The sequence below is a fragment of the Hyperoodon ampullatus genome (genome assembly GCF_949752795.1).
Source record: "Hyperoodon ampullatus genome assembly, chromosome: 8".
In the NCBI taxonomy this organism is placed as follows: Eukaryota; Metazoa; Chordata; class Mammalia; order Artiodactyla; family Ziphiidae; genus Hyperoodon; species Hyperoodon ampullatus.
Window position 1 is genome coordinate 4,648,318 of NC_136921.1, and position 25,710 is coordinate 4,674,027.

General features: G+C 40.2%; 1 protein-coding gene across 1 annotated transcript in view; it reads left to right on the top strand.

The window, feature by feature from the left end:
* Positions 1–25,710, top strand: part of DRC11 (dynein regulatory complex subunit 11) — a gene marked incomplete at its 5' end in the record, with an annotated part of 169,612 nt that overhangs the window by 98,137 nt on the left and 45,765 nt on the right. Inside the window, 2 exons of the mRNA XM_079710231.1 lie at positions 14,875–14,942; positions 18,388–18,470. Coding sequence (XP_079566357.1) covers positions 14,875–14,942; positions 18,388–18,470 — 151 coding nt within the window. The remainder of the gene's footprint in view (positions 1–14,874; positions 14,943–18,387; positions 18,471–25,710) is intronic.

Sequence of the window (25,710 nt, forward strand, 5' to 3'; positions counted from 1 at the left end):
ACATAACTGAGTGAGGTCCTGACTCTCAGAGGCCATCTCTCTCTCTCGAGCTCCTCTCTTGTTCTAATCACAAAAACTTTAAGGACATAGGAGTTCCTGAAGTGGCCATGAAGCACCTTGAGGATAAGATTCTTGACTGGCTCTATTTTTTGCATTCCTGAGTGCTAGCATATATAAATGAAAAAAAATGCCATATTTAAATAGAAATTTAGAATCTACATTTAAAAGAAACAAATAAACATTCTACAGTTGAAAAATATAGTATCCAAAAATAAGAAGTCTTCTAACTGGTTTAACAACAGCATAGACATCGCAAAAGGCAGGTTGACCTCAAAAACAAGTCAACAGGAAATCCAAACTGAAGTACAGAAAAAACAAATACTATAAACAGCAGAACAGAGAAGAAGAGAGATCTGAGACGTGGTCAAAAGTTGTAACATATGTGTAATTAGAATTTGCCCCAAAAGAGGAGAATGGAACAGAAGCAATACATGAAAAAGTAATGTTTGTGAATTTTCCAAATCAGCTGAAATATGCACAGCCACAAATTCAAGAACCTTACTGAGGTCCAAGAAGGATGATTACAAAGAAAACCACTTCTAGACACATCACAGTCAAATTACTGAAAGTCAAAGATAAAAGGCAAACTCTTACTAGATTTTTTTAAAAGACACATTTCCTTCAGGATAACAAAAAATAAAGACTACTAAATCTCTCAACAGTAACCACAGAAGTCAGAAGGAAGTGTGAATAGCATCTTTAGAGACTGGAAAGAAATAACTGCCAACCTAGAACTCTATACCCAGTGAAAATATTCTTCAAAAATGAAAATAAAATAGAGACAAACAAAATCTGATTTGACTTAGCAGCAGCAGACCCATAATATGAAAATACTAAAAGGATATTCTTCACGCTGAAGGAAAATAATCCCAGATGAGAGAGCAAAAGTGTAAGAAGGAATAATCAGCTCTTCAAAATGTAAACTTTGGGCAAGTATAAAAAGCTAACTATTATTATATTAAACCAGAATATTAAAATATTCTGGTTTTTAAAGCAAGAATAAGGGTCTGTACCATACATACAAAGAAAATATATAACAGCAGCAACAGAAAAGTTGGGTAGGAGTAAACAGACTTGTGAGATTGCTGCATTGTTCAGGGAGCCAAAAAGAACTAATTTAAGGTAAATTGTAATAAATTAATGATGTATTTTATAATTTTTTAAATAACACTAAAATGTATAGCAAAAAAGTAATAGTGAAGATAAGCAGAAAGATTTTAAATAATTAATCAAAAAGAATACAGGAAAGGAAAAATAGGAATAAAAAGAAAAGAAAATTAATAAGTAAAAAGAAAGCAAATATGAATTTGATAGAATTAAATCCAATTAATTTAATCCATAATTACCTAAAATGTAAGTGGACTAAATGTTCTACTTTAAAAGACAATGATGGCCAGACTGGAAAAAAACAAAACTCAACTATATGCTATTTATAAGAAACACACTTTAAACATAACAAATAGATATGTTGAAAATAAACTATAAACTATAGATGGTAAACTATAAACCATCAAAGTACTAGCCAAAAGATAGCTAGTGTAACTCAGTATCAGACAAAACAGGCTTTAGTTAATAACCACTCTGCACCATCCAAACACCACAGAAAAAATGTGGCCCCACTCCTGTGCACACCAGCAAAGTCTGCATGGGGAGCCTAGACTTCTTCCCTCATGAAGACATAGGAGACAACCCAACACCCTCACTGGAGTGGTGTCAGAGAAGATCAAATAAGGAACAAAGACTTTCATTCCTGCCCATTGGTTGTGAAGCATTCCCATCCACTATGTCAGTGGAGACCACATGGGGCATCTATCTGGACTCCACCCCCAACCAGTGATAACAAGGCACCCCTCCCTCCCTACTGGGATGGATCAGAGGAGACCTAGTGGAGAGTCAGGACTTCAACAGTTCCCAGTGGTAACAAGGCCACCTTTACCTCAGTGTGAGTGGAGACCACATGGAGAGCCAGAACTCCCACCCCCACCCAGAAATATAAGGAGCCCCTCCCACAACGGATTGGGTAACCTAGACTTCTACCTTCCTGGCAGTAACAGCACAGCACACACACACACACACACACACACACACACACACACACTATTCCCCTGCCAGAGCAGTGTCAGAGTTAAAACAAGAGATTTAAATTAAGTTCAGAGCCTCATAACATAATACAAAAATGTTTAGGTTTTATTGAAAGTCACTCATCATAGAAGAACCTGGAAGATCTCAGACTGAAGGAAAACAGACAACAGATGCCAAGTCTGAAGTGTCAGAGATGTTAGAATTACCTGACAGAACATGTTAAGGCAGCCATGATTAAAATGCTTCAGTGAGTAATTATAAAGCTGCTAGATACAAATGAAAAAAAAATAAAAACAGAAAGCCTCAGCAAAAAAGTAGAAGATATAAGGAAGAACCAAATGGAAATTTTAGAACTTAAAAGTACAGTATGCAAAATGCTGGATGAGCTCAGCAGCAGAATAGAGGAGACAGAGGAAAGAATTAGTGAATTGGAAGATAGAACAATAGAAATTACCCAATCTGAACAACAGAGAAAATCAACTGGAAAAAAAAAAAAAAAAGCTAAACAGAGAATTAGGAACTATGGGACTATTAAAAAAAAATCTTATATTCATGCCATCAGAATCTTAGAAGGAGAAGAGAAAGAAGATGAGGCTGAAAAAGCATTTCAAAAAAGATAGTTGAAATCTTCCCAAATTTGACAGGAGATATAAACCTGCAGATTCAAGAAGCTAAATGTAGTGGGAAGCAGCCGCAGAGCACAGGGAGATCAGCTCGGTGCTTTGTGACCGCCTGGAGGGGTGGGATGGGGAGGGTGGGAGGGAGGGAGATGCATGAGGGAAGGGATGTGGGAACAGATGTATATGTATGACTGATTCACTTTGTTATAAAGCAGAAACTAATAAAAAAATAATAAAAAAAAGATTAAAAAAAATAAAAAAGAATAAAATTATATGCAAGTAATTTATTCAAAAAAGAAAAAGAAGCTAAATGAATACCCAACAGGAAAAATCCAAAGACATCTGATCTGAGACACATCATAACTAAGCTTCTAACTACAGAAGACAAAAAATCTGGAAAGCAGCCAGAGGAAAAAATGACCCTTTACCTATAGGAGAAAAACACCTTAAATGACTGTGGGTTGCACACCAGAAACTGAGACGGAAAGAAAGGGCACAATACTTTTTCAAGTGCTGAAATAAAATAACTGCCAACCAGAATCTATACCCAGCAAAAATATTCTTCAGCTGTGAAAAAGAAATCAAGATATTTTCAGATGAAGGAGAACTAAGAGAATTTTTCACCAGCAGATTCACCCTGAGAGAATTTCTAAAGGAACTTCTTTAAATGGAAAGAAAATGTTTCAAAAAAAAAAAAACAACACCTGGAGCATCAGAAAGGAAGAAATAACTTGGTAACCAAAACTATAGGTAATCTGGGTATCAGTGAAATCACAAAACACTCCATGTCATGGACCTCCTGGGTACTTCAGAAATACTAGAGGTGGCAGCTGCTCAGTGATATAACCAAGGATCATCTACCTCGGGAGTCTCAAACTGAAATGCCTTCAGTGTTAGTCAAGTTCCATAAATGAGAGAAGCAGGCAGAGGACTGTGATGAACTAAACAGCACACGTGACTCAGCTCTAGCCAGTGATTGCCAGGCAGGAAGGCATACCCTGTCCTGCCAGATCTTCCCACTTTTCAAGAAAAGCCAGAAATCCTAACACAACATTGTAAGTCAACTATACTCCAATAAAAATTTATATATATATATATGTAAATAGAGTAGGCTTTTCTTCCCTTTCTAAATTATGTTATTTGATTGAAGCAAAAATTATGACACTGTTTGGCTTGGTTCTCAGTGATGCAGAGGAAATATTTAAGACAATATTACAAATGACAGGGGATGGGTAAAGGCATGTAAAGGGAATTAAGATTTTTCTACTTCACTCAGAATGTGACATGAGTAGACTGTGATTCACTATGCATATATAATGTAACACCCAGAGCAACCACTAGAAAAGTATACAAAGAGATACACTCAAAGAACACTATCAAATGAAATTCTAAAAATGGTCAAGTCACCTACAGGATGACAGGAAACGCAAATAAAGAAATAAAAAATATAACAAAAAAATAAAATGTTAGACAAGTCCTAATATATCAATAATTACATTAAATATAAATAGTCTAAACACATCAATTAAAAGACAGAGAATACCAAAGTAGATTTAAAAACATGACCCAACTATATGCTGTCTGCAGGAACCTCATTTGATATATAATGATATAAGCACCTTGTAAGTAAAAGGATGGAAAAAATATATCATGCAAACAATCAAAAGAAAGCAGGAGTGGCTATTCTAGTATCACATAAAGTAGATTTCAGAGCCAAGAAAATTATCAAAGTCTGGGAAGAACTTACATATGATAAAAGAACCAATCCATCGAAGACATATTAATCCTAAATGTGCATACACCAAACAACAGAACTATAAAATATAGGAAGCAAAAACCAACAAAACTGAAAGGAAAAACAGACAAATCCACATTCATTCTCAAGAACTGATAGAATACTAGACAGAAAATCATCAACAAGGATACTGAAGAACTCAACAACACCATCTACAAACAGAATCTAATTGAAATTTATAGAACACTCCACCCAACAAACAGAATACATATTCTTTTCAAGTGCCCACAGAATGCATTCCAAGACAGACCTTATCTTGTGCCATTAAACAAATCTCAACATATTGAAAAGAAATGAAATCATGGAGAGTGCATTCCCCTACCACAATGGAATCAAACTAGAAATCAATAACAGAAAAATAATAAGAAAATCTCCAAACACATGGAAACTAAACAGCACACTTCTAATTCATAGGAAAGAAGAAACAAGAGAACTCAAAACATATAATGAAAATACAAGATATCAAAAATATCTGGAACACAAATAAAGTAGGCCTGAGAGGGAAATTTATAGCACTGAACACATACACTAGAAAGAGGGAAAAGTTCAAATCCATCATCTAAGCTCCCACCTTCAGAACGTCAGAACCTAGAAAAAGAAGAGCAAAAGAAAAAAAAACCCACAAAGTGAGCAGAAAGAAGAAAAAGATAAGAGCAGAAATCAGTGAAACTGAAAGCAGGAAAACAACAGGGAAGTCAATGAAACAGAGCTGCCTCTTTGAAAATTATCAACAAAATTGACAAACCTCTAGTAAGACTGACAAAGAAAAGAAGTCACATATTACCAACATTAGGAATGAAACAAGAGGTATCACTACTGACTGCAGATATCAAAAGAATGATAAAGGGATACTACAAACAACTACACACAAAATTTGACAACTTACAAGAAATGAACACACTATTCCTAAAAATACAAACTACTACAACTCATTTAATATGAAATAGATAAATTGACTAGCCCTACGTCTATTAAGGAAGTTAAATTGTAATTAAAACAATTCTCCAGGTAGAATCTCCAGGGCCAGATGGTTTCACTGGAGAATTCTACCAAATATTCAAAGGTAAATTAATACCAATTCTACACAGTCATTTCCAGAATAGAAGAAACACTTCCCAACCCATTTTATAACAAGCTAGTGTTACCTTTAAGTGAAAACCAGACAAAAGCAGTACAAAAAAAAAGAGAAAAATATAGGCCAATATCCCTCGTGAATATAGATATAAAAATTCTTAAAATATTTTCAAATAGAATGCAAAAATAAAGAGAATTATAAACCATGACCAAGTGGGGTTTATTCCAGGAATGCAAGCCTTGTTCAATATTTGAAAATCAACAATGGAATCAACTATGTTAACAGACTAAAGGAGAAAAAAAATCACATGATCATATCAATTGATGCAGAAAAAGTATTTGACACAATTTAACGCTCACCCATGATAAATCTCTCAGAAAAATTAGAGAACTCCCATGACTTGATAAAGAGAATCTACAAAAACACCTACAGCTAACCTTCTACTTAACAGTGAAAGACTAAATGCTTTTCTCCGAAGACTGGGAATAAGGCGAGTGTGTCCACTCACTGCACTTTTATTGAACACAGTGCTAGACGTTTTAGCCAGTGTGGTAGGACAAGCAAAGGAAATTTTAAAAATAAACAGTCCCTATTTGCAGATGACGTGATTGTCTATTTAGAAAATCTCAAGGAATCTACAAAGAAACTCCTAGAAATAAAAAAGTGCGTTCAGCAAGGTTGTAGGGTACAAGGGGAACATATAAAAATCAAGCATATTTCTGTTTACTAGCAATGAACAGATGGACACCAAGATTAAAAATATAATATCTCTTAAAATCACTCAAAAATGAAATACTTAGGTGTAAAGCTAACAAAACGTGTGTAGGACTTGTATGCTAAAACTACACCATGCTGATGAAAGAAATCAAAGAAGATCTAAATAGATAAACATATTATGCACATGGATTGGAAAAAAAAAATGTAAAGATGTCAATTCTTTCCACATCAATATACAAGATTAATCCAATTCTTATCAAAATCCCAGATAGATAGTTTATAAACGTAGACAAGATTATCCTAAAATTTATATGGAAAGACAGTGAATCTAGAATTGCTAAAACGATTTTTTAAAAGAGGAATAAAGTAAAAAGAATCCATCTACCTAATTTCAAGGTTTATTATACAGCTACAGTAATCAAGACTGTTTGCTATTGGTAGAGGTTTAAACTGTAGATCAATGAAACAAAACAGACAACTGAGACATAGCCTCACACAAATAGGCCTGACTGATTTTTGACAAAGATGCAAATGCAGTTCAAGGGAGGAAGGATAACCTTTTCAGTAAATGGTGCTGGAGCAACTGGATATCTACAGACAAAAAAAAAAAAAAAAAAAGAACCTTGAGCTAAGTCGCACATATTGTACAAAAAATAACTCAAAACAGATCATGGACTTAGATGTAAAATGTAAAGCTGTAAGTTTTAGGAAAAAAATACAGGAGAAAATCTTTGGGATTTAAGGCTAGCAAAGAGTTCTTAAAATTAACACTGCAGGCGCAAATCCACTAGAGGAAAATTTGAACTTCATCAGAATTAAAACTGTTTGTTTGCTCTGTGAAAGACCCTGTTAAGAGGGTGCAAAGACAAGCTACAGACTGGGACCAAACATTTGTAAAGCACATATCTGACAAAGAGCTAGTATGTAGAACATACAAGGAACTCTCAAAACTCAACAGTTAGAAAACAAAACAATCCGATTATAAAACGGACAAGAGATATGGAGACATTTCACCCAAGTGGATGTACAGAGGGAAAAAGAGCACAGAAAAGGTGTCCAACATTGTTAGCCATTAGAGAAATGCAAATTAAAACCACAGAGAAATCAGTTCATACCCATGAGGATGGCTAAAATAAAAGCAATGGCAACACAAATTGCCTAAGATAACGGGGGACAAACTAGATCACTTTTACATGATTGGTAGGAGTATAAAATGGTATGACCACTCTGCACAAAATCTGGCATTTCTTAAAAAAAACAAACATACAACTACCATAGAACCCAGCAATTGCACTCATGAGCATTTATCCCAGAGAAATGAAAACTTCCACATACACACACAGACATTTGTTGCACCTTAATCAACTCATGATAGCCCAAAACTAGAAACAGCAATAAAAAAATAAAAAGAACAAACTATTCATGCATACAATGACCTGGACACATTTTCCTGAGAATTATGATGAATAAAAAGCAGGAAAGTAACATACTCTTTGATTCTGCCGATAGAACATTCCTGAAAGGACAAAACTGTAGAAACAGAACAGATTAGAGGTTTCTAGTAAAGCTGGATTGGCTGTGGGAGGGAAGCGGGGGTTACTCTGAAAGAGCAACTGGAAGGACCCTTGGGGTGATCGAAACATCCTGGATCTCAGCTGTATCAGTATCAAGTCAAGATCATGGTTGTGACCTTGTGAGAAAGTTCTGCCAGATGTTACCCTTAGGAGAAACCTGCTAAAGGTTACATCTCTCCATAGCAGTTCTTACAGCTGCATGTGAATCCACCATTATCTCAAAATAAGAACTTTAAATTTTAAAATACTGAAAAACATGAAATATAGCTACGTGCAACCGCATATGTGAATCTTGGAATTGTAATACTGATTGGAGGAAGCCAGACCTAAAAGAGTTTATGGAGTATGGAGTCAAGATGGCAGACTAGGAGGACACAGAATTCACATCTCCTCACAACTAGGGCACCTACCAGGCACTGCTGGGGGACCACGGACACCTAAGGGGACGGGAGGAATCCTCAGCGACTGGGTAGGACATGGAGCGGGGGAGTGAAGGGAGAGGAGAAGTGGAGGCTGGAAGGGACTGGCGTCTCTGAGGGGCAGCTGGGGGAGGGGAAGGGATCCCATGCCCGAAGAGGGAAATTGGGGGACCATTGGGAGGGCAGAGGATCAAAAGGGAGCGTGGCCAGGTTTCCCCTGCCCACTTGGGACCCTGGGGGCCTGCTGAGATCCCGGGCCTGATCCTCTGGCCACCGAGGACCCCTCCAGCTGCACAGGTCCTGAGGGAGTGGGAGGGAGGGAAGGGGAACAAAAGTAAAGGCCGGACCTCTGGGACTGGCACCCCTGATGGGTGGCTGGGGGAGAGGAGGAGTTCCTACACCCAGCGGGACCCACCCACAGTTAGGGGTCCAGCGGCGACAGAGGAGACCCTGGGGGAGACAGTGGGGGAGGGGCATGAAGGAACGGAAGGGGATGGGGCCAGTGCTTTCCCTGTCCACTCAGGCAGCGGGGAGTCTGTTGGGCTCCTGGGCCTAATCCTCTGCCCTCGGAGCCTCCCTCCTGCCTCACAGAGCCCAAGCCCCGCCCCTACACCCCCAGCCAGGGCCCCACCTCTACACTCGGAAACCCACCCTAACGAGCTGGGCCTAAACCCCACACACACACCCTCACTCAGGACCCTACCTCCAAACTCTGGAACTCCACATTCCAGAGACCTTCCTTCCAATGTGCTGCCTCTCCCCTTCTGCACAGGTCCTAAGCAGAGGCCCCGTCTCACGCTTGAACGTCACCCTCCACCTGCCTAGGCTCCACCCCACCCAAAACCCCACCGCTGCCTAAGTTCCACCCCGCACCTAAACTCCACCCGCATAGCCAAGGCTTTTGGTTTTTTCCTCTTTTCAATTGGAGTTCTGTTTAACCTTGTTGATTCATTGTTGTTGATTCTTTTATATTTTTATTTTTCCTAATAAATCTTTTATTTTTCTAATTTTGTTTCAATTCTTTATACTTTGGTATTCTCTCCTTTTGGCTTCTTGCCCACCCAACCTTTTTTTTTTTTTTTTCCTGTTGTGGTTTATTTTATCTTGCTGCAGTTGTTTCAACTGTAGTTTTATTTTTCCTAATATATTGTTTATCTTTCTAATTTCTTTTTGTTTTTTATTCTTTGATATTGTACTGCTCCTTTTTTTCTTTTCTTTCTTCCTTTCTTTTTTTTTTTCTTTTTTTAACCACGCCACAAAGTTTCCGGGCTCAAGGTTGGGCTCGAGCTCCTGTGATGGGAGCTCCAAGTCCAAATCACTGGACTAACAGAGAACTTCAGACCCCAGGGAATATCAATCAGAGTGAGGCCTCCCAGAGGTCCTCATCTCAGCACCAAGACCCAGCTCTATCCAACTGCCTGCAAACTCCAGAGATGGACGTCTCAGGCCAAACAACCAGTAAGACAGGAATGCAGCACCACCCATCAAAAAAAAAAAATGAACCAACAACAAAAAAATGTTACAGACGAAGGAGCAAGGTAAAAACCTACAAGACGAAATAAATGAAGACGAAATAGGCAACCTGCCTGAAAAAGAATTCAGAGTAATGATAGTAAAGATGATCCAAAATATCGGAAACAGAATTGAGAAAATACAACAAACATGCAGCAAGGATCTAGAAGAACTAAAGAGAAAACAAACAGTGATGAACAACATAATTACTGAAATTAAAAAAACTCTAGAAGGAATCAATAACAGAATAACTGAGGAAGAAGAACAGATAAGTGAGCTGGAAGATAAAATGGTGGAAATAACTGCCAGGGCGCAGAATAAGAAAAAAGAATGAAAAGAATTGAGGACAATCTCAGAGACTTCTGGGACAACATTAAACGCACCAACATTCAGATTATAGGGGTCCCAGAAGAAGAAGAGAAAAAGAAAGGGTCTGAGAAAATATTTGAAGAGACTATAGTTGAAAACTTCCCTAACCTGGGAAAGGAAATAGTCAGTCAAGTCCAGGAAGCACAGAGAGTACCATACAGGATAAACCCAAAGAGAAACATGCCGAGACACATATTAATCAAACTATCAAAAATTAAATACAAAGAAAAAATATTAAAAGAGGCAAGGGGAAAGCAACAAATAATATATAAGGGAATCCTCAAAAGGTTAACAGCTGATCTTTCAGCAGAAACTCTGCAAGCCAGAAGGGAGTGGCAGGACATATTTAAAGTGATGAAAAGGAAAAACCTGAAACCAAGATTACTCTACCCAGCAAGGATCTCATTCAGATTTGATGGACAAATTAAAACCTTTACAGATAAGCAAAAGTTAAGAGAATTAAGCACCACCAAAGCAGCTCTACAATAAATGCTAAAAGAACTTCTCTAGGTAGGAAACACAAGAGAAGGGAAAGACCTACAATAACAAACCCAAAACAATTAAAAAATGGGAATAGGAACATACATATTGATAATTACCTTAAATGTAAATGGATTAAAAGCTCCAACCAAAAGACATAGACTGGCTGAATGGATACAAAAATAAGACCTGTACATATGCTGTCTATAAGAGACCCACTTCAGACCTAGGGACACATACAGATTGAAAGTGAGGGGATGGAAAAAGATATTCCATGCAAATGGAAATCACAAGCACTGAAATTGAAACTGTGATTTAAAATCTTCCAACAAACAAAAGTCCAGGACCAGATGGATTAACAGGCAAATCCTACCCAACATTTAGAGAAGAGCTAACACCTATCCTTCTCAAACTCTTTCAAAATACAGCAGAGGGAGGAACACTCCCAAAATCATTCTACGAGGCCACCATCACCCTGATACCAAAACCAGACAAAGATGACACAAAGAAAGAAAACTACAGGCCAATATCTCTGATGCAAAAACATAGATGCAAAAATCCTTAACAAAATACTAACAAACAGAATCCAGCAACACATTAAAAGGATCATACACCGTGATCCAGTGGGGCTTATCCCAGAAATGCAAGGATTTTTCAATATATTCAAATCAATCAATGTGATACACCATATTAACAAATTGAAGGATAAAAACGATATGATCATCTCAATAGATGCACAAAAGGCTTTCGACAAAATTCAACACCCATTTATGATAAAAACTCTCCATAAAGTAGGCATAGAGGGACCCTACCTCAACATAATGAAGTCCATATATGACAAACCCAGAGCCAACATCATTCTCAATGGTGAAAAACTGAAACCATTTCCTCTAAGATCAAGAACAAGACATGGTTGCCCACTCCCACCACTGTTATTCAAAATAGTTTTGGAAGTCCTAGCCCTGGCAATCAGAGAAGAAAAGGAAATAAAAGGAATCCAAATTGGAAAAGAAGAAGTAAAGCTGTCACTGTTTGCAGATGACATGATACTATACATAGAGAATCCTAAAGATGCTACCAGAAAACTACTAGATCTAATCAATGAATTTGGTAGCGTAGCAGGATACAAAATTAATGCACAGAAACCTCTTGCATTCCTATACACTAATGATGAAAAATCTGAAAGAGAAATTAAGGAAACACTCCCATTTACCATTGCAACAAAAAGAATAAAATACCTAGGAATAAACCTACCTAAGGAGACAAAAAACCTGTATGCAGAAAACTATAAGACACTGATGAAAGAACTTAAAGTTGTTACAAACAGATGGAGAGATATACCATATTCTTGGATTGGAAGAATCAACATTGTGAAAATGACTATACCACCCAAAGCAATCTACAGATTCAATGCAATCCCTATCAAAATACCTTTGGCATTTTTCCACTGGTATGAACCAAAAATTTCACAATTTGTATAGAGACACAAAAGACCCCGAATAGCCAAAGCAATCTTGAGAAAGAAAAATGGAGCCGAAAGAATCAGACTCCCTGACTTCAGACTATACTACAAAGCTCCAGTAATCAAGACAGTATGGTACTGGCACAAAAACAGAAGTATAGATCAATGGAACAGGATAGAAAGCCCAGAGATAAACCCACACACATATGGTCACCTTATCTTTGATAATGGAGGCAAGAGTATACAATGGAGAAAACACAGCCTCTTCAATAAGTGGTGCTGGTCGGTGCTTTGTGACCACCTAGAGGGGTGGGATAGGGAGGGTGGGAGGGAGGGAGACACAAGAGGGAAGAGATATGGTGATATATGTATATGTATAGCTGATACACTTTGTTATAAAGCAGAAACTAACACCATTGTAAAGCAGTTATACTCCAATAAAGATGTTAAAAAATAATAATAAGTGGTGCTGGGAAAACTGGATAGTTACACGTAAAATAATGAAATTAGAACACTTCCTAACACCATACACAAAACTAAACTCAAAATGGATTAAAGACTTAAATATAAGGCCAGACACTATAAAACTCAGAGGAAACATAGACAGAACACTCTATGACGTAAATCACAGCAAGATCCTTTTTGACCCACCTCCTAGAGAAATGGAAATAAAAACAAAAATAAACAAATGGGACTTAATGAAACTTAAAACCTTTTGCACAGCAAAGGACACCATAAACAAGATGAAAAGACAACTCTCAGAGTGGGAGAAAATATTTGCAAATGAAGCAACTGACAAAGGATTAATCTCCAAAATATACAAGCAGCTCATGCATCTCAATATCAAAAAAACAAACAACCGAATCCAAAAATGGGCAGAAGACCTAAAGTGACATTTCTCCAAAGAAGATATACAGATTGCCAACAAACACGTGAAAGGATGCTCAACGTCACTAATCATTAGAGAAATGTAAATCAAAAGTACAATGAGGTATCACCTCACACTGGTCATAATGGCCATCATCAAAAAGTCTACAAACAATAAATGCTGGAGTGGGTGTGGAGAAAAGGGAACCCTCTTGCACTGTTGGTGGGAATGTAAATTGATACAGCCCCTATGGAGAACAGTATGGAGGTTCCTTAAAAAACTAAAAATAGAACTACCATATGACCCAGCAATCCCGCTACTGGGCATATACCTTGAGAAAACTGTAATTCAAAAGGAGTCATGTACCACAATGTTCATTTCAGCTCTGCCAGGACATGGAAGCAACCTAAGTGTCCATCGACAGATGAATGGATAAAGAAGACGTGGCACATATTTACAATGGAATATTACTCAGCCATAAAAAGAAATGAAATTGAGTAATTTGTAGTGAGGTGGATGGACCTAGAGTCTGTCATACAGAGTGAAGTAAGTCAGAAAAACAAATACTGTATGCTAACATATATGGAATCTTAAAAAAAAAATGGTTCTGATGAACCTAGGAGCAGGACAGGAATAAAGACACAGATGCAGAGAATGGACTTGAGGACACGGGGAGCGGGAAGGGTAAGCTGGGACGAAGTGAGAGAGTAGCACTGACATATATACACTGCCAAATGTAACATCGATAGCTAGTGGGAAGCAGCTGCATAGCACAGGGAGATCAGCTCTGTGCTTTGCAACCACCTAGAGGGGTGGGATAAGGAGGGTGGGAGGGAGATGCAAGAAGGAGGGGATATAGGGATATACATATGCATATAGCTGATTCAGTTTGTTATACAGCAGAAACTAACACAACACTTTAAAGCAATTATACTCCAATAAAGATGTTAAATTTTTTAAAAAGCAGTTTATATTGTAAGATTCCATGTTCAAGAACAGGCAATGCAAATCCCCAAAGAAGTCAGAGTGGTGGTTACCTATAGACCGGAGAGCAGTGTGAGCGAGAATTCAGGAATGGTGAAATATGTTCTGTATTTTCAGCTGGGTGGTAGTTATTTGTAAAAATTAAATGTAAAATATTAATCAACCTGACGTGGGTATACTTTATGTACATTACGCTGCAATAAAAACAATAAATGAAAGCCTGAATGAAATATAGGGAGCAAGAGTCACCTGAGAAGGCCTGGGATAGAAGATGAGACAACAAAGGAAGATAGGGGCCAGGCTGCGGAATTTTAACTTTATCCTGTGGGCAATGGGGAGGTACTGGTGGATATTTTAGACAGAATAGTGCAGCGATAAGCACTGCTTTCACGGACCACATTCTGAGCCCTGCCCTCCCGCCGGCACAAGGATCTGAGTGCAAAGCCCTTTGGGAACCAAAGTTGGATGGTTGCCTCACTCTTTGGGCTCCAGGTTTGGGTCCTGATGCTAACAGAGAGGTGATCAGATACCAAAGGAAAGCACAGCTTGATTGCCTGTGCACTCGGCACTCTCATCCTTTGTAGCAAGCGTCCCAGGGTCCAGAAGAAGAACCAGAACGCTCGGGGCCTGTTGGGACTCACAGTCCGTGCAGGTTTCCGGGTGGCCACCTCACTTGGCAGTCCCTATGTTCATGAAGTAAGTGTTGCAGCTCCATGTACCGCGATTGACTTCCCACCTCCCATTCCCCTACACCACCACCCAAAATCAGCTTCCTTAGCTCATTTCTAGAGCTCATTTTTCTTGTTTGCACGAAGTTTGTTTTTACGAAATGGGTTTTTTTTTCCATTTTCTTCCAGAAAAATAAAAAGGAGAAAGACAAAAAATGGAAAGTGGGGAAGGAGGGTAAAGACCCAACGGCTGACAGGTGAGGGGTGCACACTGGGGTGGGGGGCACCGCAGAAAAGAGCATAGGACATGGCCTGAGTCCTCGGCCTGGTCTGGGAAAGGCAACCCCCCCACTGCTCTGTACACCACACCCCTTCATCCTGGAAGAGTATGGTGGGGGAAAGCACGGAGACCTCTCTGCAGTCCTGCCTGCAGGCCAGCAGCCTCGACTGGGGAGACGCAGTGGAGAGTGGGGGCCTGGAAGGCAGACTCAGGCCCCATCGCTTCTAAGGCCGTGTGACTTTTTTTAAGTTTTAAAATTCATGGGGTTCTCAAGAAATTTTTTTGAGAAATAGCATCCTGCTACAGCTTTTGAGGGAACACTGAGACTGCAGTCCTTGAGGGCAGAGACGGTTCATATTACATGCCCACCCCTGGGCCCGGCCCGCTGAGGCCCTTCATAAATGCTCCTTGAAGGAAAGGATGAGGATTTGTCTCATTGTAAACGGATACTTCCATTTCCTTGAGCTTCATCAGCTGAACTTTGATATTAATGAATAATTATAAATGCTCATTTTTAAGCTGAAATGGCCTTCAGTGCTTTAATATTGGAAATAAATAGGGCCTAGGTTTTCAAACATTTTCAAGGAATTTAATTAAAATCCCTAGGAAGTGAATGTCAGAAATCATTTTGCACGTATACCTTTTTTCCCATGGGTTTGTTAATGGGTAACAGGTGTTGCTCCCTGCTTGGGGTGTTCCCTTGTTCCCCTTTTGGTGCGCTGATACAGTCCCAAACTCTGCTTGAAAGAAGACCCACGAGAGAGGAAGCCAGCTTGGAACCATCCACAGGAGAAGTGGGGGCCAGAGCACCCCAGAGCTGGTGCACACGCCCAGGGCCCTGGCAGGCAGCCTCTGCAGAGACACCCAGCCTTGGTGTGGGCTTTGGCTCTGGGGAGAAAAGCCTCCCACAGGATATCGCTAGAGGGAGGAGCTGCAGGCTTCCTCACATGACGTTCCATTGTTTAGGGAAAAGTTCAAGGTCAAGAGCTTTGGCTGACCGCTGCCTGGTCAGCATTCTGAGACTCAGGCGCCCAGTTCCTGGGGAGAACCCAGCTACCGATGCACCAACACTGACACCTCCTCGGGGGGTGTTGTAGTCCCTTCCCTGGAGGAAGGTCCAGCCCCTGCCTACCTGCAGGGCCACTGCTGTCTTTCAGTGACTTTCACGTGCCACTTTTCTCCTTTGTCCTGACCTCAGTCTTTCAGGAGAAGAAGATTCTGCTAAGTGTCTTACTGAATGACCACCCAGAGCTACACTCAAATCTGCCAAGATGAGCTGACCACTAAGTTAAAATTATCTATTCACACTCTCTTCATTTAAAGAGTCGCTTAACTGAATACAATTCTGCTTTAACAGCACAGAGCACACACGGGTGGCTCATGGACTGTGTCTGTTAGCCAATGAATGTGTTCTTTGCATGTTTCTTTACAGTTGAACTATTATAAATGAGCTACAGCAATACTCTAGTGAAATGAAGAAAGACCAGTAGTATTTTATTCACTTTTATACCCAAAAGTACAGAAATACCTGATCATCCTATTCCTGGAAGGCTTTTCATTTTAATTTTAAAGACTCAATGTTATTCATTAAGTGGGATTCAGTAAATGGGCTAGTTCTCTGCCAAGACACTGTAAGACAACTTATGTTTCTCTCATCCAGTTAGTATGAACCTTAAATCAGTATTTTTATCATAGTTTATAAGATGGTTTTATTTTATTTATTTTATTTTATTTTATTTTATTTTTCCCATCACAAAACTACTCAGCAGTGTGCTGAGAGTCAAGGTGTTCAAGGGACATTTCATGCTCCCTGCCATTCACAGGGATTGTTATTGTTGAGTATTGTAATGGCCTCCTGAAAAATCAATTTAAATAGATTTATCACTCTTAGGTCCCTCATCTCTTCCTGGTCACTGTACGTGGCCGTGCTCAGAAAGGGACCATCTCTTCTCAGCCACTTCCTGGTTAAAGATTCGTATGATCTATTATTAGTTTACAATTTGGGATTCCTCCCTGACCATTCCTGGGCATGATGCTTTTCTGTTCACTCAAGGCAGCCCCAGGCTGGCAGGTTGGCTGCCCAGACAAAAGGGGGACCTAAGGCTTTCAAACTGGCTCAGCCATATAAGGTAGCCATATAAGGTAGTTTTAGAGTTGAAATTTTTTATTCTGTCGCAAGAGTTTATTTCACTGGAAAGATCCAAATATAGATTTGTGTTCCCGGAGTCTTAAGATATTTGGTTTGGATTATTTTAGAGAATCTTATTCAATTTTATGTTAATATTTTACGCATATGTTTATGTTAAACGAATATTCAAGTCAAAACACTACAGTTGATACTTCCTTGGTATAGGTCAGATACTGTCATCCCAAATTCTATTACAATTAAAACTTTCTTAATTCTCAGCTGGGGGCACACTATTTTAAATATATTTGATAGAATAAAATTTCAGTCAACCAAAGACTGGAGTCATTGAATTAACATATATCCCGATGGTATTTGGCTTGAATCTCACTGATGTTCTTGAGTCTCTTTTAATCACACTAATTTGGATCATTGAACAATCAAAGAACAGTTTAAAAATAGTTATATTTACAATTCTTCAGTCTAAAGAAAGACTGGGGTTGAACCAAAGCATCAGGCCCCTAAAAATGAAAAGGGAAAAGACAAAACATCTCAAAGGACTCTGCTGAACCGTATTTGAGCATGATCTATCTGAATTCCAGCAAGCCAAGCCCCAGTTAATTTCATTGGGGGTTTCATTCATTAAGTGGGATACTATCTCCATTTTTTCCTCAAGTAGTATAAATTACCACTATGCTGGCTACCTACCCAAGGCCCCCTTAGAGAAGAGGTTTTGTCATCTGTAAGCACTGTGGAAGAGTATACCATCCTCCTAAAAAATTATAATATTTTGTCTTTCATATTAAAATGATTTCCATTATAAGTCTTTGTTTTTTATAGATATTTCTTTTAAACTATTATGCTATGGAGTTAAAAGGAAATGTCAGTTTCACGAAGGATTGATGATTTACTACAGCTTGCAGATGCTAACTGAATATATAATTATGGCCCTGTTACGTTACTATTATTGGGTAATTTCTAATTCATATTTGTGCCATCATGAAGGCTGACGAAAGGGCAGACTGCAGGAGTCATAGCTGGTCTCAGATGCCCAAAGATATAATTCTTATTAATGGGAAACATCAGGTATACCCGTGGACGAGTGCAAGTATTATTTTTAAAAAGCCTGATTTATCCCCAAATTGTAGTAACGCTTCAAAAATCAATTTATTTGCATACATACAAATGTACTTTGAATGAGATCTGGTTAAAGTTCTCTTGAGTATGTGATGATTAACATCAGTACTGCTGATTTGATGTGTTTGCTCACAGAACAGATGGTCTGCTTTATCCCCAGGACCATCGAATCTCTGTATAAGGAACTAGTGGAAGAAGGCTTACTTATCCAGGCTCTGAAAGTCAACCTCTCTGATTACATTGGTAAGGTACACAAAGAATAATGCATGTATGTGTCACAGATGCATGTCACCCCTTGGGTTTTGAGGACCCAACAGCCGGAAGTATGTTTCATCTGTGCTTTTGTCCAGCCTAAAATCTGGCCCTTAGTGGCTTGCAGTAAATGTTTGTTGGATTGAATTGATTTGAGTTCATTCTATGCTGTGATCTAATGGGTCCAGCTCTCTCCCCTAATGTGGTAGAAGCAGGTTTCCAAACCTACTAGCAAGGTTCCTGGAGGCATTCTTTGTGGCTTAAGCTGACTTGAGGAAATGAGGAATTGTTCATGCTCTCTGGTTATCAAAATGCCCTAGGGGGCAGCCCCTGGTACTTCCAACACAGAGTCCTCACAGGAGAAATTCCTTCCAGAATTCCATCTAGGGGCCACCACAGGAGTAGTTGGGAGGAAAAAGAGGGGACATTTGCTATCACCACCTTCAGCTAATGTTTTTCTCTTAATTTTTAAAAATACCATGAGGATCTGAAAACATATTTAAAGCTTAAAATTCTTCATCCTCCTACCACCCTAATGCAGATATCATTTTCACTTTCATACATCTACAATCAACTGAGGACATTCGCCTACATAACCACGAAAAGATAATCACACTCAGAAAATTTAACATTAATGTCGTACTGTTACCACTAGGTAATATCTAGTTAATAATCCGTTTTCCTGATAGTCCTAATAAATAATGTCCTTTGTAACTGTTTGTCTTTCTCAATCCCAAATGCAGTCAGGGATCATGGATGTGATGGTCATATCTCCTTCGTCCCCTTTCATTCCTTTAATCAGCACCAATTTACAGGCTTTTCCAGTCCTTCACAGCATTGACATTTTTTTAAAGTCTGAGCTGTTTTACAGACTCTCCTTCAACTGAATTGGTTTGATGGTTTGATGGTTTCCTCCTGACTTGCTTCTTGTTAAACATTTTTTACAGGAAAACTACAGGTCATAGTGTGTCCTTCTCAGTCTTTCACATTGAGGGCACAAAAATGATGCTTTGTCCCATCACTGGTGATGTTAAGTTTAATCACTGGTGAAGGTGCTGTTCCACAGACTTCTCCATTGTAAAGCTCCATTTTCCACTTTGTAATCAATGAATAATCTGTGGGGGATAGTTTGAGGCTCTGGAGATTCTGTTCCCAACCATCTTAAAGGTTTAGGCATCCGCCGATGACTTCTGCCTGCCTCAGTTTTTGCTATGGTGGTTGTAAAGTGGGAATATTCTATTTCTGCCTCCTCTTCTAGCAGGTACCATTCTTCTGGAGAGATTTCCCTCCCACCCTCCTTTCAAAATTATTTTGGTATTAGAGTAGACAGATGGATTCTCTCTTTTTAAAATTGTATTACAACCCATTTCCGAGTTATTCATTCCAATGTTTACACTGACCCAGTTTTGGCCTGCAGGAGCAAAAAGGCTGACATTTCCCTTGGATCAAAAAAATGATCACTTTAATCCCTTTGAAATAAAGCCACATTTCCTTCTTGGAAAGGCTTGGAGGAGCCTTCATATTTCCTAATGGTGTAAGATTTTACCAGAATATGTACTGGAATATCTGTTGGGTTTCTATTTATTTTATGTGGTTCTTATTCAAGTACTGCAGGGTTTTCTCCTGGATTACCTTGATTATGTTCTGTTAATTCTGTTCATATGAAAAAATAACACTTTTAGCAGAACCCTACCTCTTTACTTACGATTGGGATCTCTCAGTGCTCTCTCTCTCCTTGTCTGGTTTCTTTCTTCATATCATGTCTTTTTTGCTTATCACTGAATCCCTAGTTTTTAGTACAGTGCCTAGCACATGGTAGAGTCTCAGAGAATTAATGGTCATATTTCTCATCTTCTTACTAATTTCTTATCCATCTTGGACTTGCTCACTGATCTCTTTGTCAGTTTCCAAGCAGCATCTTGAAGATGCTTAAGGTCAAAGCAAATGAAATCAACCTCTTAAGAGTGACCTCAAATGTAAATGACCCAGTCCAGCAAAATCAGTCAAATGGCCACAAGGACTGGCTCCATTTGGTCTTTTCCACGTTTGTCTTCTTTTTCCCGGTTAAGATCCTTAGCTTGAAAAGATGGCAGTGGATCTTCCCAGATCCCCACATAAAAATAGACAAAGCAACTAGATGGCAAAAGCAAAAGCCTGTGGACAACATTAACACAAAAACGAAATAACCAAGTTTCCCCTCAAAGCCCAAAGTGCAAGCCACTGGGGACAAAAAACAAAAGAACCCCGGAATAGCCAGCAAGCACTCACTGGAAGGCACAGCAGACCAGGGTAGTAACTGCAGCTGGAATTGGGAGGGGTTTGCCCACTTCAACAGCAGATGCGTGAAAATGGATAGAATCAGAAAGTATGAACGGGCGAGAACAGTCCAACCTCTGGACGCTCTTGAAATTGACCCTTCCAAGACACGGCCTTATACTGAGAAGAAACTCTTGGGAGTAGAATCACAACTGAATAGGAACAACAGAGATGAGGGAGAGAAAAGGTCCAGAATAAATTTGGGGAGGGGAACGGAACAAGGACATCTCAAAAAGCAAGCCACCATACTAATAACATATATGAAAACAACAGAAGAGGGGACTCTATGAAACGTAAAAAGCTACCCTGACCCAAACTATCTTCTAAACATATAGGAATATTAACTCATATAAATTTAAGCAATGGAAAATGTCAAGGTCAAAGCCCATGCCAGATGTCTATTAAAAAAGAAAGAATAAGGAGCAAAGTGTCATCACAAAAAGACATGCCCACAAAGCAGACATAACTGGAACCTACTCTTTCAAACCAAGCTAATATACATTAAGAAAATTATAGAAGGTATGTACGAATACATAAAATGGAATTAGAAAAGTGCAGAAATGAGTTACACAAAATTCCAGGAATATTTTAAATAAAGGAGAAAAATCGTTTTAGGACAAAACTAAATTACAATGAATACAAGAATGAATAAAATCCACAAACCATGCTTTAAGAGAAATGAAATGTGAAAGACAGAAATTTTTTTTAAATAAGACTAGAAATGAAGAACAAGATTAAAGGTTTCAGAAGAAAGTAACAAGTACTAAAGATAGGCAAAGCAAATTCACATATGCAGGCAAAGATAACACACATCCCCGAAGAAGAAAACCAAAGCCAAGGAACAGAACAAATACTAAGAATTTTTATTCATGAAAAATTTCCTAAAACAGAAATGCAAACCACATAATGAATGATCATACTTTGTATGTGAGAATATCAACTCCAATTGACCAACACCAAGATGTATTCTAATAAAAGTACCAGACCTTAAAGTAAAGGGGAAAAAGAAACCTTGGGGCATTACCCCTTCTCCTTTTCCAGCCAGCCCAAAGCTGGACAAGCAGGGCAGGGTGGGTGTTGGCTGTGCCTCAGCAACTCCCCATGCAGGCGGGGACGGAGCACAAACCCTCAGACTCAGAACGTGGCCGCAAGGTTTGGACATTCCCCACAGCCCAGGAACCCTGGATTCACAGCCAGCCCGGCTCAGCACTGCCGGGACACAAGTTGTTTGGGGGGCTTCCACTCTTTTCTAAACACCACTCAATTCCAAATACGCACTAGAATCACAGCAGTTAGGGCTGAAAGAGACTTGGAAGGCAGGAAACTCAAGTTCATAATGTCTGGCTCCCCCAAGGCCCAGCCCCCAACTCCCCCCACCCCCAGTTCCTTGCTCTGACCCTGCGCACCTGCCCAGCTCGGAGCACTGACCCTGTGCCCAGGAACAAGCTCCCGCCACAAGCTTGGGTATGCAAGAAATAGCACATTTCCTTATTCTTTAAATCACCGTAACTTAGCATCACGAGGGCTAAGCTGCCAAGGTTATTCAAATTCAATCCTTCTTATAAGCCTCCACCCCTGCCCCCAGGTACCATCAAGGTCCCGGATTCCCAAATGGTGCCTGGATGCTGGGGAGAGATTCTGGGCACTGGCGTCCTCCACGACCCCTTGGTGCCTGCGGGGGCCACTCATGCCTGCCTGGGGCCCTCTCTCAGCGAGGGCCTCTTTCCCCTGCTCCCTCGTCCTCCGTGCTACCAGGACACAGGGCTGATGCCCACTGACCAGAGACCCACTGACCAGCTGTCCCGCCCAGGCTGGGAATGTCTTCTCCCTCCTGCCTCTGAAGCTCCCACCCTCTGGGTTGCTGGTCCTTTCTGTAATCTTTCTGTGCCTCAGTTTCCACAATTATGAGGATAATAACAGCAACCGCCTCACTAAATTGCTGCGACAGTTTAACGAGTGAGGAAATGGAGCGCTCGAGGGCATGCTGGCACAGAGCTAGCTAGCTGTCTCCCTGTGTTGCTGCGGTGGTGATCTCACCTCTCCTTCCACGGGCTCAGGGTTTGCCAGCAGGAGGGCTTGTGACTTCCTGGTGCCTCCGTGCCCCTCCCTCCCTGTGCACATCGCAGAAGCACAAGGCACCTAGGTCAGCCACTGCTCGAGGGGAAAATACAGAGGGAACAAACACAGCCAATACTCCCCTAAATTACCTGGCTCTGCCTATGGTTCTGGAGCTGCTGCGTTCGGTGGGAACATTGACACCTAGGCCAGGGCTGGTGCTTCTCACTTTCTCCTTGGCATCCAGGGCCTGTCCTAAGAATAAGAAGATTCAAAGGGTTCCTCAAAATCCCACCTTAGAAGACTTGACTTAGACATTACATGTGAAAAACATCTGAAGCTTCGGAATACCTGGGCCCCAGGGTGCATAGTCTTGGCAGAGCTGTTGCAACAAAAAGTTAACCTGAGAAGTCTCTCTGTCGACCTCATTCTGGAAACTGGTAGCCTGCATCCAACATAAATTTTTATTGTATAAACAATTCAGCAGCCTGGATTGTAACCATGTAGCATGTGTCACCGTGCTCATCATCATCAGAAGATGCTCTGTGCAGCCCTGGCAGTGCCCAGGGCAGAGCTGGCACATCCTGGTGCAGGTGGGAGGCCCCAAGTCCTACGAGCATTGTCTGCTGACTTGAGGCCTCCTGTGTTCTCTCACTCCTTTTCTTTGAGTAACTTTTTAAAGAGGCTATTATTTTTTATCAATTGTCTGTTCTTTATTCTCTTTTCAATGCTGTGTGGGGTAGAATGGAAACGTTAGAAGCTGATTGCACCTTGATTTCTCAAATATTTTTTAAGTGTGCTCGTATGTTCCTATTCTCTACAATTAGTTCCTCCTTCTGTGTTCATTTGCTAGGACTGCTCTAACAAGTACCACAGTAGGGCAGCTTAAACAGCAGAAAATTACTGTCTCCCAGTTCTGGAGGCCAGAAGTCCAAGTCCACGGTGTCAGCAGTGTTGGTTGGTTCCTTCTGGAGGCTCTGAGAAGGAATCTGTTGGCTGTGGCCTAAGAGCCCCTTCAAGCCCCCACCTCTGTCCTGCTCCCTGGACTTGTCAGCCCTCCCCTGCCAGGATGCTGAACTGCCCTGGGGCTCACATGGCCTAAACTGACCTCTTCCTCTCATCCCTCGTCTTGTCCCCTGGTGGTTTGCTGGCAGTCGTTGGCGATCCTTGGCTTCTGCTGTATCATCCCATCTCTGCCTTCATCCCTCACATGACCTCCTCCCTGCCTGTGTGTCTGTGTCCAAACTTCCCCTTTTTATAAAGGACACCAGTCATATTGGACTAGGACCCACCCTGATAACCTCAGCTTAATTAACTACATCTGCAATGATCCTGTTTCCAAATAAGGTCACATTCTGAGATACTGGAGGTTAGGCTTTGACATATGGATTTTTTTATTTTTTATTTTTTATTTTTTGCAGCACACGGGCCTCTCACTGTTGTGGCCTCTCCCGTTGCGGAGCACAGGCTCCGGATGCGCAGGCTCAGTGGCCATGGCTCACGGGCCCAGCCGCTCCACGGCATGTGGGATCTTCCCGGACCGGGGCACGAACCCGCGTCCCCTGCATCGGCAGGTGGACTCTCAACCACTGCGCCACCAGGGAAGCCCTGACATACGGATTTTTAAGGGGACACAGTCCTACCCCTAACACAGTGCTGTTTCTTTTCCCGCTGTTGTCCTAGGTTTCCTTGCCCTTTTTCATGCTTTCTATCTCCAACACCTCTTCATCTGCTGTTTCCTTCTTCCCTCGCTCGTGGAAGACCTGGTGTCTGTGCAGGGAATCCTGAAGTCTCTAAATTCTGAATGAGTCCCTGGGAAGAGCTTATGGCTTCCATGCTGGGCAATAGCAAAACGTAGTAACACACTTTCAGAATGAGTTTCCTCACTTGGCAAAGGGTCGTGCCTTCTATCAGAACCAACACCCACCAGTTCAACTTCCTTTGTCTAAGTAGGGTCTAGAAAGTATGGCGCATCTGGGTATTAACTTGGATTTACTTAAGCAGGAAAATAGGGTCACTTTTATGCCCCCCCTAGTGTCATGTTTACAGCAGTAAGTGCTGGATTTAACAGTGGCTGCAGGATCCCTTCCTGCTTTAGTGAAGGCGAAATGAACTGCTCTTCTATTTATTACCTGCTCATTAAAAAGCGTGCAGATCGGAAGCCATAATAGATGCTTTCATTATCACTCATTTCCCTCACCAAGACCACTGCCCTTGCCAAGGACTTTTTTTCATGCGGAGGCTTTGAAAGGCTGTGGCCCACAACAAAACAGCCATCATTATCTGGATTTTAACTCTCATTTTCTTAGCATTTGAAAATGCTTTAAAGCCCTTGATATCTTCAGGATTTCATAGACACCTACATGTATTTCTTCAGTGTTTTCATACACACATAAAGGCATTTGTTGTACATATATAACATTGAAAGCTATGCAAGATCCATACATGTTATGAAAAGAAAAAGTCAGGAAAAATAAACATCAAGAGATTGTGATTCGTTTATCGAATATTTTTCCTTCAGATTCAGGTACAAATCAAGAGAGAATCATATGAGCATGTAAAAGTCCATCCTCATGACAAATGAAGGCAGCAAAACTAATTTTCGTGGTGACCTTATCTAAATTAGTTAGAAAATAACACTTCAGATTTATGACTAGTTACAATTAAGCTCTTTGATGCCTTCTAATTAAACCTGTAAAGATTTATTTCGATATTATTCCTTTGGTAATCCTTTAAAAACGATAAAAATGTTAATGAATATCGCCCTCAATAGGAGATGTTTCTATTTATCCTAAATTAGACTCAGATCCTACCTTTCAAATGATTGCATTTCACGTTCAGATTTACACGGCTTCAATAC